This window comes from Podospora pseudocomata, chromosome 5, assembly GCF_035222375.1.
Source record: "Podospora pseudocomata strain CBS 415.72m chromosome 5, whole genome shotgun sequence".
NCBI classification, from domain to species: Eukaryota; Fungi; Ascomycota; class Sordariomycetes; order Sordariales; family Podosporaceae; genus Podospora; species Podospora pseudocomata.
Window position 1 is genome coordinate 3,441,926 of NC_085889.1, and position 16,651 is coordinate 3,458,576.

The 16,651-nt window shown below is 53.2% G+C and overlaps 6 protein-coding genes across 6 annotated transcripts; 3 read left to right on the forward strand and 3 right to left on the reverse strand.

Annotated features, from left to right (window-relative positions):
• Positions 1 to 1,788: 1,788 nt before the first annotated feature.
• QC762_0085140 (uncharacterized protein) lies at positions 1,789 to 6,694 on the reverse strand (the record flags this gene model as incomplete). Its single annotated transcript, XM_062883984.1, has 4 exons — positions 1,789 to 4,946; positions 5,120 to 5,159; positions 5,214 to 6,176; positions 6,641 to 6,694. The coding sequence occupies 4 exons, from the start codon at positions 6,692 to 6,694 to the stop codon at positions 1,789 to 1,791; spliced, it is 4,215 nt and encodes a 1,404-aa protein (XP_062742559.1).
• A 1,153-nt stretch (positions 6,695 to 7,847) lies between these two features.
• On the forward strand, positions 7,848 to 11,794 carry QC762_508220 (uncharacterized protein). The gene is made up of 3 exons (XM_062891235.1): positions 7,848 to 10,044; positions 10,105 to 11,532; positions 11,603 to 11,794. Exons 1-3 carry the CDS (start codon positions 9,954 to 9,956, stop codon positions 11,668 to 11,670), a joined length of 1,587 nt encoding a protein of 528 aa, XP_062742560.1. The 5' UTR covers positions 7,848 to 9,953; the 3' UTR covers positions 11,671 to 11,794.
• QC762_508210 (uncharacterized protein) lies at positions 8,023 to 9,033 on the reverse strand (the record flags this gene model as incomplete). The annotated part of the gene is made up of 1 exon (XM_062891234.1): positions 8,023 to 9,033. The coding sequence occupies one exon, from the start codon at positions 9,031 to 9,033 to the stop codon at positions 8,023 to 8,025; it is 1,011 nt and encodes a 336-aa protein (XP_062742561.1).
• Positions 11,795 to 12,875: 1,081 nt separating the features above from the next.
• QC762_508230 (uncharacterized protein) lies at positions 12,876 to 15,067 on the forward strand. The gene is made up of 3 exons (XM_062891236.1): positions 12,876 to 13,223; positions 13,280 to 14,656; positions 14,712 to 15,067. Exons 1-3 carry the CDS (start codon positions 13,164 to 13,166, stop codon positions 14,841 to 14,843), a joined length of 1,569 nt encoding a protein of 522 aa, XP_062742562.1. The 5' UTR covers positions 12,876 to 13,163; the 3' UTR covers positions 14,844 to 15,067.
• On the reverse strand, positions 14,994 to 15,795 carry QC762_508240 (uncharacterized protein; the record flags this gene model as incomplete). The annotated part of the gene is made up of 2 exons (XM_062891237.1): positions 14,994 to 15,375; positions 15,430 to 15,795. The coding sequence occupies 2 exons, from the start codon at positions 15,793 to 15,795 to the stop codon at positions 15,175 to 15,177; spliced, it is 567 nt and encodes a 188-aa protein (XP_062742563.1). The 3' UTR covers positions 14,994 to 15,174.
• Positions 15,174 to 16,608, forward strand: QC762_508250 (uncharacterized protein; the record flags this gene model as incomplete). The annotated part of the gene is made up of 2 exons (XM_062891238.1): positions 15,174 to 16,395; positions 16,453 to 16,608. Exons 1-2 carry the CDS (start codon positions 16,189 to 16,191, stop codon positions 16,606 to 16,608), a joined length of 363 nt encoding a protein of 120 aa, XP_062742564.1. The 5' UTR covers positions 15,174 to 16,188.
• Positions 16,609 to 16,651: the final 43 nt, after the last annotated feature.

Below are 16,651 nucleotides of genomic sequence, written 5' to 3' on the forward strand. Positions count from 1 at the left end.
CGAATTATAAGTGGTACTCTGGTCGAGAATCAGAAAAATGTACAGTGCGTCCACAAGGGTTGACATAGCTTGCCATAGACCATGTATTTCAGAGGGGCTGAAGTGTGGTTTGTTTATGTATTCGAAGAAACCTACCTAGTGGCCTTCATCGGGATGCCCAAGTAGCACGTAGCCCCAATGATTTTATTCAAAGGAGACATAGTACCGAAGGAAGTATTTGGGGAATTCGTACAGTGTGCTTGTGGCGAATTTTAACATCGATACATTGCTTAGGTATGAGGTAACATGCTGGCATTCTCCTCTTCGGGTCCTTTTGACCAATACCGTAGTCTGTGAAGAGCAAAGAATGTCAGCATTGAAGGTCAGAATATATTAGGTAGTTCACTGGGCAGTATTTCACCTACAGCCTCGTGATAGAATTCGCAATCTTCGTTCACAAAGTATTTCTGATAGATGGCGCTGTTTGTTCTCCGCGAAGACCGGTCCAGGTTGCCATGGAACTACACATCTTGGCATCAGACTGAGGTTGTGTATTATTCCCGACCTTGCAGGCTTGAACATGTACTGATACTTATAGAAGATATCCCGAGTGTTGATTCCAGCTGTCTCCAGAATGAAGATGCTCTCACTTTCCTCATATTTCGAGCAGTTGACATCAAGTGGGTTGATACGATCATCGATATTCAGGTTCATGAACCCAGAAATACAGTTGACCATACAGACTTCTAGCGTGGTAGAATACACCAGAATGGAAAAGATACGGAGGATGCGTTTTTGAATCGCATCAAGGTTGTATCGTTGCACATTGCATGAATCGAGAACGTTGCCAACTCGCTTGATATTCCAATAGCCTTGGAGTTTAGGAAAGGGGACATATTCCGCAGTGCTAAAATAATCGATGCCATGTGTTAGAATCGAGGGTATGATGTTTTTGAAGGTGATGATGGGACCCATGTGGTGTGCCATTCTGATTCTTGTGCTGAAGGATAAAGCCGCGCAGCCGCACTTCGTGATGCGGTCGGGATCGCATAGATTGAAATGCTAACAGCGGAGTGTAGGAATGCAGCTTTCTGGCTGAGAAAGGCCAACTGAGGCTGGCTCGTGGTGAATTTGGAAGTCGTTGTCTTTCTCTTTCAGTGGAGCCGAGATTATTGTTGCAGAGAAGAAAGGGAAAAGTGCCCGACGAGATTGTGGTCTGCGGGGAATGCTATTTGAACTCTAAGCACCACGCTTTCTCCAGAAAGCTATCTTAGGTGCCTGTCATCTTCCCCGCTTACCGGAGGTGGTAAGGTGGTATAACAGGTATGCCCGAGCCTGATCTTAGTTTCTTTACAGACAACATGATGTCTTTGGTGATACGGTGTGGATGGTACAGAAGATATTGCAGAACAAGGGAAAACTCGGCTGAGAGAGTAGGTAACAGAACCTTGATTTGCTTTTGATGGTTGTCTGGCATCTTACTATGCGCCCACTATCTTAAATTTCCTTCAGTAGAACCTACGAACCTCCTCTGTTAAACCGAGCTCAGCTCCAATGCAGAATAATTAGGTATGTAGCTGCCTTCTTCGGTATCTTACACATTCACCTTGCGCGCAAGAACAAAGCACAAAAATACCTGGATTAATGCTTACACTCTTAATCAATGCTGCTAAAATACACAAAGATACATATGCCCCCTAATGCAAATACCTCTATGGAGGTACACAACAAGAAATCCACCCAAACTTCAGGAAACAACCAGCAATATCCAAAACAAAGAAGAAACTTCAAACTGCAAAATCTGATCAGTTATTCACTATCCCCCAACCCTGACTCCCCACCCCCCTCGACATCATCCACACTCTCCAAACTCATCCTCGAGTCCCAGCTCCTCCTACCCCTCTCACCTCTCACTGTCGTAGCAGGGCTTGAAGACCGGCTCCTGTTAGTATTCCCAAAAGAAACGATTTGCCCGTTGCCAACCCTAATTCCCGCTGCTGCTCTTGGTGGCGAAGTCGACAGTGGTAACGGCGTTCCCCTGCCTGTCCCACTCACAGCCCGATATCGTGAATCACTTCCTCGTGAGCTACTTGGAGGTGTAGGCGGCGGGGGGAAAGATGAGTTAGGCACTGGCATGACCAGAGCAGGGGAATTCCTTGGGATGGTAGGTGTAGCTGTCGTCAACTTTGGCGACGTAGAAGGAGTGGGCGAAGAGGCAACACTCAAATTTGACCGCCGAGGCGAGCCTTGTGGTCGAGAAGGGAGGTTGATGGAGGGATAGGAGAGTGACATCCTGTCATTAACGTGGTCCACCTCAGTCTCCCACCTTCTCACATTGATTGGTGGCGGTGGTCGAAAAGGCGAGGTGGTGTGCGCCGGGCTTGAGTTTGCTGATCGGGTACCCCTGTCTCCACTTCCCCTGAATATGGGCGCTGGCGGTCGGGCAATGGCTCGTTCTTGAGCGGGGGCTGACTTTGATAGGGAGGAGCGTGGTGAACTTGACGGCGAAAGCAGTTTCTTCACCGTGGCCGCTGTCCAGGTCTTGGAGTCGGACAGCATTTTGCTGAGACCTGTGGAGAAATCCGACCCTAAGGCCTCGGAGTCGGGGGCTGGTGTCTTTTGGGCTTGTGGGAGGGAATAACTGTTGCGGCCCAGGAGAGTTAATGTTTTGGGTCGAGATGGGGCGGGGTCAGGAGGCGGGACGACAGACGGTAGAGGTGGTGTGGAGAGCTTGATCTTGTTGAGGGACTGTTCAGCGTCGCTTCTGGCTGTGAGATAGTCGCTTCTGGGGATGGGACATCGTGACTGGGATGGACCACGTCTGGTTAGGAGGGAAGCCCGGGCGACTTCGTTGGTGAGCGCTACGCGTGCATTGGCGAGGACGGTTTTGTCGCGCCAGGAACTTGGCCTAGCATGGTCCTCAAAAGAGGGATTCTTGGTTTTCGCGAGGAAGCCGGCGGCATCGACGGTTGTTGTGGTTGAAGGCATGATGGTGGGTAACGGCGGGACCACTGTTGCTCTGTCCTCTTCGTCGCTGCTCGTTGGGTCCGGAAGGTTTATTTTTGGCATGTCGGGCATGGAAGCCATGCTGGGGTATGGCGCCCCTTGATCTTCGTCGTCTTCCTCCAGCAGTTGGGTAACGGGAAATTCCATGGGGTTCATCTCCTCGAGTCCAGGGCTTCGCAACTCAGCTTCCCAGCTGTTCTGGCTCTCACCACTCTGGATAGTCCCGTCGCTCTGCGACTCTGTCCCACTACCATACCGGACGCGGTCGAAGACGCTGACAGGCTCCTCGTCATCGTCGTCCTCCGAGGCATGCTCACCACCCCGAACATTCACCTGCTCAATCTGCCAACGAATCCTTGCCAGCCTCTCTTCCAACTGTCCCCGTGCCTTGTCCATCCCATTCGGTTTTGGATATCTCCGGCTCTTCTCAAACCTCTTGACATTCTTCAACAGCTTCTCGCCATGGACGCAATACCTCCGATAGTCATCCGGCAGCCTCCCAATCTTTCTCCTCCTTCCCCCATCAAACCCACCGTGCCCCTCGTACCCGCAGTTAATCCTCCAGTCAGCCTCATCATAACTCTTACACCAGATCGCTGTAGACCTCTCCAGCCAAAAATGCGCCTCCCTCCTCTGATGCAAGCTCTCCATAAAGAAAGCCTGAACCACGCTGTGAATCCTGAGAATGTCCAAACTCGGCTCACCACTACCACTCTGCCGCGAGGAGCTTCTTCCCCCCGTACTTCCCCCCGAACTCTCCACATAGAACTCTCCCGCAACCTCATTCCTCTCCACCAACCCAAACGCAATCAGCACCCTCATCGTATTCCCCAAACTCGGCGCACCCCCCCTCACCCTATCCCTCGTCTTCACCGGCGTAACCTTATCCCCCAACGCCCCCATCCCAATCCCCAACCCCACCATCTCCACCGGAACATGCTGATCCCAAAAACACAACAAACTAATCAAATTCAAGCTCGCGTTCTCCCCTCTCGTCTCCAACTGCCTCACCACCGCCTGGTAAGCCTGCAACCCCCCCAGCCCATTCCTCCCGCTCTTGAAACTAGCCAGGTACCGCCCCACCGGCTCTCTCGTAGCCTTGATATGCTGCGCCGCTACGTGAATCATCAGCGGCAGCCTTCCCATGGCATTCACCAACTCCAACCCCAAAGCCAACTCCTCCTGGCTAAAAGGCGGTTTGCGTTCCATTTCCAAAAGCAGCAGCTCCCTCGCCTGATCAGGCGTCAACAACCCCAGGTGAATAACCTGCGGATTATCCCACCTCGGCTCTGACGCCACCGCTCTTTCAGTGCTAGTATAAATCAGCGAGGTGTTCCTCCCGTCAGGTATGAAATCCCCCAGCCCGTCCATATCGAACTGGACACCGTCAAAGACCATCAGCCAGTCACGTCTGTTTGACAGCCAGGCCTTGACTGCCGAGACAACCTCCCTTGTAGTTGTATTCAGGGAGACAAGGGAGTTGGTCTTGGCTATCCGCCAAAACATCTGTTCAATCTCTTGCTTTGATTTGGCGCGTATCCAGAAGATGCCACCGGGGTAGTCGAGGAGGTGGGTAAAGACATATTGGCGGGCGAGGTGGGTTTTGCCTCCGCCAGGGAGGCACGAGATGAGGACAGCGGAGGTTCCCTCTGAGCGGCGTTTCCGGTCTTGGAGCATCTCGTGGAGGCCGCGGAGCTCATCGGTGCGGCCGAGGAAGAAGCTGTTGGGGCGGAAGGGGTCGGGGTGAATGAAGAGGGGTTCCTCCGAGGGTGGTAGTTGCTGAGGAGGTAAGGGTTGGGTTGGTGTAATAGCTGATGTTGGTGATGACGGTTCGGGTTCGTGGTCGTGGTCGGAGTGGATGGACTCGATCATCACGGCTGGGGAGGAAGACAAGGAGGTTATCGACTCGACGAGGGAGGGTCGGGGGCGATGACGGAGGGAGACTAGTTCATTATTGTTGCCTGCTTCAGAGGCAGAAAACTATCAGCCGTTACTCAACACTTGATGATGAAACCAAAAGACACTTCTCCTGTCCCCTTTTGTTCGGACCCTAGCAGCGTTCAGGGGTCATATGGATAAGGCAACTGCCGTCCACAAACACAACCATACCCGGACGGACCAGGCGATGACCTACCAATTCCCTGCTGATGCGCACCCGAAGCCAGCATATTTTCCTATCGAAACCGTCAGTACATCTGATGGACACAAGGGCGCAGCAGAAAACTCACATAAGTCCTCGCCCTCTCAAAATTCTCCAAGCTCGCCCTCAACTGCCTATCCTTCTCCTCCAACAACCACCTCGGCGGAATCAAATTCACCCCATCCGCCACCCACTGCCTTAAAGTCGTGCTCACATTCCTCCACCCCGGCGCATTCTCCCCCTCAAACTTGCACATCCCCGAATGGTCCTTCTCAATCCCATAATACGTCACCCCCGGCAGCTGAGGCCCCGCGCTCGCAGCATCAACAACCAAGATCTTGCTCCCCTTGACATCACTAGTATGCCCCTCATGCACCATCTGGATCCTAAACCGTTGATACACATCCAAAAAATGGGAATTAATCTCCTGCAACCCCTCGTTATCCTTCTTCAGCGCCTTGAGCAGCACACTCTGCGTTTCAAACAACTTTCTCGGGATCGCCACCTCGCTCATCGCCTGGAGAACCCGTCCCCATATTGCGATGTCGGAGCCGTTATGTGGTGTCCCCAGGAAGATGATACCGTATGTGCTGACAAAAACGGATCTGAAATCCTCCTGGTGATGGGCTCTCACATCATTGGAGTAGAGCAACGCCCTCTTGACCAGTATGCCCCCTAGACTATGGGCGACCCAGATGATGGGGTTACGTTCCGTCCCGTCGGCCTTGCGGTGGTGAGTCAAAGAGGTGATGAGTGACTGAGCGTGCTGGTGGATGAAGTTATCTGACGGGGATCGGTTAGGCGTTTTGCGGGAGGAGTACACATCGGCGTTGTACCCATAGACGAGGATATTAGCATGTTGGTCTTTGAGTGCGGCAGGCAAGAGGTCGACGGGCCAGTAGACGCCATTTTCGCGCGAGGTCCAAGTCTTGAGGGGGTCGCCGTTGAGGCCGTGGACGAGGACGATGTCTGCTTTTGCGAGCGGGTGGGCGTAGACAGTTGTGAACTCGTAGCGGGAGGGGGGCAGGGTGATTTTGCCTTCGAGTTGGTCCTAAATGGTGGTTAGTGACGGGTTGAAAGGGGTCTTTGCTGAGAACGGCCCCGGTCCGTGAGGCAGGTGTGGTCTACCTGTCCGCGCCGCTTGTCGACAACACTGAAGACAGGATAGAACATGATGATATGTAAGCACTCACCATTCTTTCTTGCTTTTTGTGGAGAGCCGTTCGACGGACAGGAATGAGATGAAAGAAAAATGAGAGTTGACCATTAGTTCCTCCTTGGCATCCACGACGACAAGGAGAAAACTACTGGATGTGAAAGCCGTGATCAAAGCGAATGAGTAAAAGAAAGTCTTATACCATGAGTTTGCCTGGTTACTATGCAACAAGCCACCAGCAAAAAAAGGTGACCAAGGCTCAGTCTTGTATAGAAACCACTACCGATCCGGTTTTCCAGATCATCAGAAACATAGACACAATAGTCGGTCGTGTGCGACATGATTCAGTCTTTACTTACACGCCCGCTCACCTTCGGGCGAGAAGTAGGATGGAAAAGCAGCACATCACCCATCACAGTCATCAGCGGACCTCAACACACGAGCGCCTACAGTGCCCATTGTTTTGCCCCATTGAGGCAGCTGGGCAAGACAAAATGCGACGGAGCAAGGTTGGAAAAAGAGAGCAACTGTCACGAGCCCAGGTGGTTTGAGTGACCATCTGGCAGTGACCACCTGAGCATGTGCAGTGGTTGGTTGGAGTAAGTAGTTGGGGTAGCGTTCAACCTGTTTCATTTGACCGGCACAGAAACAACTCGACCAAAGGGACCTTGAAGGAACGGTCCGTCGGCTGTTGGCTCAAGATTGTTGCAGTTTGAGTGTATGCTATTGGCTTTGTCTTGCTCGAGTCCGTGATGTAGCTGTGACCTGAAGCCTTCTCAGAAGTTTGCGAGGTACTGCGCACAAGCACACATCCCAAGGCTGTCCGGCTCAAGGCTGTGTGCCACATTCGGGACCGGTCCCCGCCTTGGCTTTCTGTGACTTTGGAGTGACCGGCAGTTGAGCGCATGGGGGTGGGTTGCATCTGGGGCTGGGCTGCCTATCAAAGATGACTGTTCAGATGCGAGTGTTGCGCGTGGCGGGCAAAGGCTAACGTCAGACTTGTGGAACATGACGGTTTGTATAAACGACAATACTTCAAAAACCTGACATTGAGAAAGCTAATAGTGCGAGCAAGAAAACGCACGTAAAAAGCATGGAATACTGTCTCGGGAAGTCTGTCCGCGAATCGAGTTCCGTTAAGCACATCGAATTCGCCAGGTCTGGTCGTTTTTAAACAAAAGATAGACCTCTTGCTAGCTGGCGAGAGTGACCCTGATGGGAGAACTAATGGCCGTTAAATTGGAGAAGGATAGACTCTGAGCGATAGCCCTTGTCTAGCCGGGACGAGGCAGGGTGACACCAAGGGCTTGACGGTGCTGTTCTGCTCTACCAGCGTCCCATGGAGAACTGCATGTTCGGCCGTTCCTGGTGATGACTATCACATATGGGCGCTCCAGCTGACCCTGGAGAAAACCGGCCGTATTGATGAGAGGATACAACTACGAGCAGGGAATGCTCAAAGGTGCCATGCAGTCGGACAATAGTTGACAAGCAACGTTCGGTACAACCTCTAGAATGTTCATGTGGGACAACGCCAGCTGCGCTAAACTCTAATTCGAGAACAGTGAGCTTGTCAGATCAACAGGTGGGGTGTGAACAGAGACCGCGCTTGTGGCGCAAACCACGATACGAGTGTTTGTAAGACAACTGGACGTGGTGAGGTTACCACGGGCTTCTTCGGTTCGAGATGACCCCCACGATCTTGGGTGTCAAACTGTCTGGGTGGTGCAATCGATGGTCGTTATGCCCTTGGCGCAAGCATGAGAACGTATTCCCTGGTGCTGGAGCCGAACTGAACCATGTCCTTATTCCGTAGCTCCAAATAGCGACTCTCTGGGATCTTGTCGCCGTTGAGCATGGTGCCATTGGCGCTCTCGAGGTCTATCAGGTATGGTTTCACCCGGCCAATCTTGTCGCCAAACTCGTTCCGCTTCTCGGCGTATCGGAACTGAATAACGGCATGCTGCTTGCTGATGCTTGGATGTTCGGCAAGAAGATCGACAACGGCTTGCTCCCTCCCAACTAGCCAGCAGCTGCGACTGCCAAGATCGATAGTATCAACAATCTCTTCGCCCTTGAAAACAAACAGCTTCCACTCGTCGCGTGGTGAAGGTTTCCGTGCCTCTGCTGGTTCATGGTATTTTAGGGTGATGGTCGTTCCGTCCGCTTGGGTCACCGAGTTGGAAGCAGCAGCCAGGGCGCCCGAGTTGCCGAAGTTGGGCTTTTCCTTGGGCTTCTCAGGCTCGCCGCCGTTACTGACTGCAAAAGAGTCATCCTGGGAGGGCAAGGGGCCACGATGTTTGACAAGATTTCGCTGGCTATCCGACCTTGCCTCGCGCGGCGCGCTCGGCCGTGAGGGTGAATGTCGACCCTCTGAACTACGATGGCGCCTCCGACGTTCTCTGCCGCTATTACCCGAGTCGCCATCGTCGCGTGGCTTCCTGCTGTCTCGTTCCGCACTCCTGTCCCTGTGGCTGCGGTGATCTCGGTCCCGATCTCTGTGGCCATCCCTTTCCCTTCTCCTTTCCCTGTCTCTATCTCTGTCTCTTGAGCGATCCCGACCTGTTGGCGACCTTGAGCGCCGTCTATGTCCGCGCTCGCGAGATCGTGTTCGGTAGCTGCTGCCTCTCTCTGTGTCTTCTTCCCGATGCTTACTTTTGCGGCCTTCGGCGCCGTCTCTTGGCTCCCTGTTCCTGTCGTGCTTTGTCGAACGCGACCTGTGGCTATCTTGTCTTGGAGAGTGGTCGCCCATTGTTACTGATTTTGAACCCTAACCCAAAAAAGTCGAAGTGAATGGTTTTTCTGTGTGTTGATTCAAAGGGCAGGTTCAAAGGGTCGATAACAGCAATTGCTGGAGGTGAATGCGCGACGCCTTTCATTCAGTGGGGCTTCCAGCAGCCAGCTCGCAGGGGGCCCGCAGCCTGGGCGTTGTGGGGGCAGCCTGTGCAGGGGCCTTCCAAAAGGCAGCCCACGCTCACAGAGGGATCACCGAATGACTCCAGCCTTACATAATCCGTCCCTGGCCCACCTGGCTGGAGCCTAGCTGCTCTTGGTCTCTCCCACCTTCCGACTGCTCACTGTTCACTGCTCACTGCTGACTGTTGTTCGCCTGACCACTGCCAACTCCACCCTCTGTCATCAGCCCGACCCTCGGATGCCTTCATAGCATCACATCCTCTTGCTCTTTCTGTCCTCTTCAACCATAAACCACATTCTCAGTGTCCTGCACCTGTCATTTTAGCTCCCGGTTGCCCAGCACCCTCCGAACCAAGGAACCTGCGCATACTCTCGGTCGCTAAGTGACGAGTAACAAGCCCAGCAGCCAGCCAGTCACCCACCGGCCGCCGTGTCTTCGATCCGTTCTACGTACGGTGCTATTGTTATCAAATCAAGAACAACGGGAGACATTCCTCTCGTCTGATTACCCACCGCTCTTATAAGCCATCGTTTCCCGTCATCCTCCCACTCACCCATCGACCTTCTTCGCCTCGGGTGGCGTTACCGACACTGCCCCATCCTCTTATATAAGCCGGCACCATTCCCGCCACAAGAAAGCGGAAAGCCGCTGAGGCGACGATTTCCTCTGGAAATATCACGGCTCCTAACAAGAGGGTTCTCGCTTCAGCTGGCCCAGATACCGCTCCTCCCACTCCCGTCACCACATCCTCCAACATGGACACTGACGACGAGTTCATGTCTACTGTCTCTAGTGAGGATGATATGCTCCCGGATGACAGCGACAATGACATCTCTGGTGATGATGGTAAGTAACCCGCCTTGCGCCTACTCTCCCGATTAAGCACTGACACACAGCCTTGCATAGACTTCGGATTCGACGACGAGCCAGATCCGGATCTCGGCATCCAGCAAGACATAGGCCAGAATAAGAGAGCGCCTTACGATGTCAGCTTCAGGGTCTACGAGCCGCAGGACATACAACAGCAGCAAGACGTTCTAATCGACGAAGTAAACATGATTTTAAACATCTCAAAAGAGGAATCGGCAATTCTATTGCGGCACTTCAGGTGGAACAAAGAGCGTCTCTTGGAGCAGTACATGGACCACCGGGAGAAGGCTCTTGAGGCTGCTGGTCTCTCCCAAACGACATCGGGTCCACCAAAGCTGGAAGTGATACCCGGGTTCTGCTGCGATATCTGCTGCGAGGATGAGGAAGGCCTACAATCGTTTGCCTTGAAGTGCGGCCACCGCTTCTGCGTCGACTGTTACCGCCATTATCTGGGTCAAAAGATCCGAGAGGAAGGCGAGGCTGCGCGCATCCAGTGTCCTGCCGAGGGTTGTAACATCATCATCGATGCTAGATCATTGGACCTGCTCGTAACCGCCGAGCTGACGGAACGATACCACAAACTGCTCAACCGCACCTATGTCGAAGACAAGGAAACGCTAAAGTGGTGTCCCGCCCCTGACTGCCAGAACGCCATCGAGTGTGGCATCAAGAAGAAGGACCTGACGAGGATCGTGCCCACAGTCGCTTGCTCGTGCAGCCATCGGTTTTGCTTTGGGTGCATCCTGAACGATCACCAACCTGCCCCTTGCGAGTTGGTAAAGAAGTGGCTCAAAAAATGTGCCGATGACAGCGAGACGGCGAATTGGATTTCGGCCAACACCAAGGAGTGTCCCAAATGCAATAGCACCATCGAAAAAAACGGAGGTTGCAACCACATGACGTGTCGTAAGTGCAAGCATGAGTTTTGTTGGATGTGCATGGGTCTGTGGTCGGAGCATGGGACGAGCTGGTACAATTGCAACAGGTTTGAGGAAAAGAGCGGGACGGATGCCCGTGATGCCCAGGCCAAATCCAGGGTCTCTCTGGAGCGTTATCTCCATTACTACAACCGCTACGCCAACCACGAACAGTCTGCCCGCCTGGACAAGGACCTTTTTGCGAAGACGGAGAAGAAGATGGTTCAGCTGCAAAAGGAATCGGGCATGTCGTGGATCGAGGTTCAGTATCTCAGCGCAGCCTCGATGGCACTGCAGACCTGCCGACAGACGCTCATGTGGACGTACGCTTTTGCCTTTTATCTTGCCAGGAACAACTTGACAACGATTTTTGAGGACAATCAAAAGGACTTGGAGTTGGCGGTCGAGTCTCTTTCCGAGATGTTTGAGAAGCCCGTAACTGAGCTTGCGGATAGCAGGCTCAAGGTGGACATCATGGACAAGACATCCTACTGCAACAAGCGGCGGATCATCTTGCTTGACGACACGGCCCGGAATTTGTCAGAAGGTTTGTCTCGGCCCTACTTACCTACCTATGCCCGTCGCATAGTGTCAAAGTTAACAACAATGTGTGTTAGGGAAATGGATCTTCAATGTGGAATTCAGCAATCCGACGCCAATCAGCGGGCCAAGCTCCCGTAAGTAGGAGTCACCCGTGGAGATACCCAGAGAGTCACGCATGGAAACACCAGAGACACCAGAGAGGCCCGACAACTTTTGGGACTTCATTGCGATATCCGACGACGACTTTTCAGCACTTTGTGATTGAGTGGATGAGAATCTAGACCCGGCATTCAGTATGGCCGTGCGCTACTCTTGCTGCCTTTATTTCGCAATTCTGTTTTCTGTTCCTTTCAGCGGCTCGTGGTGGCGTAGCCCAGGTGGGCGGTATGGGCTTTTACGGGGCTTCGGGGTTTATTAGTGTTTGCCTTCAGCGTCGGACGATATCTTTTTGACCATGCGTGAGCCATCGAGAACGGTCTTTTTGGCGGGCATGGGTTAGGAACACATTGGTGGGAGTTTAACATTGCTTTGGGAAGGGAGCTAGGTCTCAAGCTTCTTGTCTGTTTTGGTATTAGAGGGAAGGGGTAATGCGCATTATCGGGAAACATGGAGGAAAGGGGAGGGGGAAATCATTATATGGACTTTTTAGTTATCGGCTCTTATTTTGTTGACTCCCTTTTTACTCATGAAGAAATTCAAGCGACGAGCTATAGCCATAGAATCAAGGCTCAAGGTCGAGCGAGACGATTAGTACATTTTAACACATCACTTCTCTACAAGTCGTCATGCGGACGTGGTGGCCGGTCGTCGTGATTGTGCCCCGCCTTGTGATGTCTTTTTGTCTTGGCTTGGTTCCCGTAGATGGCAGTTCGTGTGGGGTAGAAGTGGCCCCGGAGGCTGAACCGGCATCTAGCATCTGGGGTTTGGGATGGAAGGGATCCACAGCGCCGAGTTTCGGTCCATTTTTTTAGGTGATGCGCCGGGGAGCTGGTGAGACTGTTCGTTTTGTCTAGAAGAGCAAATAGATAATAAAAGGGAGCATATGCTCAAAGTGATTAGAGTTCCAAAGACCGAGAGTATAGCTACGTGAGAGAGCATAGATTGAAACAGCCAGGCGGCCTTAAACAATTACCCGCAGCTGCATATATATGCAACCTTGATGAACCACCCACCACCCCCGCGTAAAGACTTTGGCCGACGGTTTCCGGGTCAGGGTTAATTCTCAACCCTCTGCCGAACAGCCTTTCCGAGGGGCGGAGACATGCCGGGGAAGCAGGGACCACGGCTACTGGCGTCGGCCATTGACGGGATTCGTAGGTAATGAACCCATTCGTTGGAAGTTCGCGCGCACGAAGGAAATGGGCCCGCGGCTCTCCGATGACTTGAGTTTACGTAGGCGCTTGTAGTAGGCTATGTTTTCTTTTGAGTCGTTCATTTTCCCATTTTCTCTCTTCTTTTTTCTCCTCTCTCCTTCTTCATATCCTGAGTTTTGGGTTACAAAGTTATAACAGTTACTCCTCCCCCACATCTTGTGACTGTTGTACCTCAACGGCTTGTGGCTTTTATCCCACATTATACCCGCTCTCTCTTAACTCCGAACTCACACTCTCATCGTGAAGTGAAAGAGCCGTCAAGATGCCTTCCACCGCTCTGCGCATGAAGACCCTCAGGGCCTACGCCAAATATGGCCAGAACGTGAGTAGTAAAGTAGAATAGCTCATCACTCATGTTACTCACACAAAACCCCCCAGTACGGCGCCCTCTTCACCCGCGCCTTCTCCCTCACCCCCCGCCGCTACGAGATCAACAAGATCTACCCCTCAGCCGCCGAAGCAATCAAGGACATGAAGCCCAACTCGACCCTCCTCTGCGGCGGCTTCGGCCTCTGCGGCGTCCCCGACACCCTCATCAACGAAGTCCACAACCGCCCCGACCTCACCGGCCTCACCGCCGTCTCCAACAATGCCGGCACCGACACCTCGGGTCTCGGCAAGCTCCTTAAGACGAAGCAGGTCAAAAAGATGATCGCCTCGTACATTGGCGAGAACAAGACGTTTGAAAAGATGTACCTCACCGGCGAGATCGAGCTCGAGCTCACACCGCAGGGCACCCTCGCCGAGCGTTGCGCCGCCGGCGGGAAGGGTATCCCCGCCTTTTACACCCCCGCTGCTTTTGGCACGGTGGTTCAGACGGGTGAGTTGCCTCTGAGGAACAAACCCGACGGTACACCGGATGAGTTTTCTTATCCGAAGGATGTGAAGGTTTTTAACGGCAAGAGCTACTTGCTTGAGCATGCGATTGCGGGTGATGTTGCTTTTGTCAAGGCGTACAAGGCGGACAGGCTGGGGAACTGCCAGTTCAGGCTGGCGGCTAACAACTTCAACGGAGCGATGGGGAGGAACGCAAAGATGACGATTGTGGAGGCGGAGAATATTGTTGAGCCGGGGGAGATTGCGCCTGAGGCGGTGCATTTGCCTGGGATTTATGTCCAGAGGGTGGTTCAGTCTACTGCGGAGAAGGGGATTGAGAAGTACACGTGGGCCAAGGACCCCAACGAGGAGGCTGACCCCAAGGCTGCTGCTGCGTTGGGTAGCGGTGAGACGAGGGCGAAGAGGGAGATGATTGTTAAGAGAGCTGCCAAGGAGTTCAAGAATGGCATGTATGCCAACCTTGGTATTGGCATGCCTATGCTTGCTCCGGGTTTTGTGGGTGAGGATGTGGAGGTTATGCTCCAGAGCGAGAATGGTATTCTTGGTCTTGGCCCTTACCCACGAAAGGGCGAGGAGGACGCCGATCTTATCAACGCCGGCAAGGAGACTGTCACCCTCCGCCCCGGTGCCTCTGTCTTCGGCTCTGAGGAGTCTTTCGGTATGATCAGAGCTGGCCGTATCAACCTCACCATTCTTGGTGCTATGCAGGTCAGCGCCAGCGGTGACCTCGCCAACTGGATGTTGCCCGGCAAGGTCAAGGGCTTCGGTGGTGCCATGGACTTGGTTTCCAACCCCGAGAAGACCAAGGTCGTCGTCACCATGGAGCACACCGACAAGAAGGGCAACCCCAAGATTGTCAAGCAGTGCGCCTTCCCCTTGACCGGCAAGGCTTGCGTCAGCCGTATCATCACTGAGCTCGTAAGTTTTCATCACCCCCCCCCTTAACTTACTAGATCCTAACAGTGTCCAACAGGGTGTCTTCGACGTCGACTTCGCCCACGGCCTCACCCTCATCGAGATCGCCCCCGGCGTCACCGTCGAGGAGATCAAGGCCAAGACCGAGGCACCCTTCCACGTTGCCGAAGACCTCAAGCCCATGCTCTAAGTCTGAGGATCGGGTGAGAGAGAAAAGTAGAGAAGAGCAGATTTCCTTAACATGTCTTGGGAAGGTGGTCGTTATGGGTTGGTTGGCTTGGGTAACCGAAAAGATTGAATGGGAATATGTGTATATATATAATGCTGTATGTGTACATTGGGCATGGTTTTGGCTTGTCTTTTGTTAGGATCAAAAAATAGCAGGCCTTTTGGTTATCATTTTCTTTTCTTGCAAAATGTGGTAAAATCAAGGCTTTTGAGCACCTCATCTCTTATTCCGCGGCATACAAACAACATCTGTCTATCATATGACACCCCGGAGAACTTCATTTGGGAACAGCTCAAGCCTTACCCAACACATTCTCCGCCAAACTAACACTGGTACCCGTGTTATCCGGCTCAACAGCCACACTCTTCACCTTCCCGCCCTCAACAATAATCGTAAACCTCTTCGACCGCTCATTCCCAAAAATAGCCTTTCCATCCCACAACATATCAAGCGCCTTGGTGAACTCGCCAGACGGATCAGCCAGGAAGCGCACCTATCATTCTTGTTAGCTCTTATAGGTCTCTTTTAGTTATCTGTTATCACGTACGTTCTCCCTCCCCTCGGGATTCAACACATCCCCCCAAGCCTTCATCACAAAAACATCATTCACGCTCACCACCGCCACCTGGTCATACTCCTCCGCCTTGGGGTGGGCCAGAAACCCAGGCACATGCGTCGCTGAGCAGGCTGGCGAGAACGCGGCGGGGACACCGATGAGGATCATCTTGTTGAGCTTGGAGGCTTCATCGGCGAGGTTGACCTTGTTGCCGGGGGAGGACTCGTGGAGGATGGCGCCGACGTCGGGGAGGGGCTGGCCCGGCTTGATGAACCGGGTCGTGGTGGTAGAGAAAGCTCTAAGGGGGGTGGTAGCGGGGCGGAGGGCCGCGCGGGCGAGGGGGCGGAGGAGGGACATCCTTGTGGTGATATTCAGTTGGAATTGGTGAGGTTTGTTAGGGGAAAGACTAGACCGGACCTTGGGGAGAGACAAGGTGCAATATGTACGGAGATTGGAACAGGCGGGAGAATATCGCTGTAACCGAGCGCGGAGCGGTAGACGTCGGGTCAATTGGAATTGGCGAGAGCAACTGGCGGGCGGGGGAGGGAGCTTTAGACGAATGACATCACCAGGGCCTTGTCAAAATACAGGGGTTGAAGGAAGCTTGGGCCATTCCGTGGGAGCACTTTCAGTTCTCAGGGTTACGGATACATCTCGACCAGATCAGTTCACCTTCAACCCTGGCCTTTTTCTAGGTACAAACACCTGCACGGAGGGTCCTCAAAGACTGCAAAGACACAATCTCAAGCAATGATGGCCTCCCGCGCCATGTGGTACGTCGTCGGGACCAAGAAATCACCCCACGGCACCCTCTACATGCACTGCAATGTCAAGCCAGGAGCCAGCAAGAACCGCGAGGGTGTAGCTTCGGTGGGCGAAGATGCAGTGGAGATATGTGTAGCTGCACAAGCGAGAGAGGGAGAGGCCAATAAAGCAGTCATCAAGGTTCTCAGCGAGGTACTTCTGCGCCGAAAAGATAATCTGTTCGGATTGTTTCTGACACTGGCTTGACAGGTTCTTGACCTTCCCAAGTCCAACCTGGAAATTACCCAGGGCCATAAATCGAGAAATAAGACTGTCGCCGTGATTGGGCCGTGGGTCAACTCTGGCGAGGAGGAGTGTCTCAAGCGGGTCAAGGATTATCTCGACAAGGCTGTGGAAGAGTCCTGACGGTCCAGATTTAGCATTGCTCCGCAACACTTGTCCAGCGACG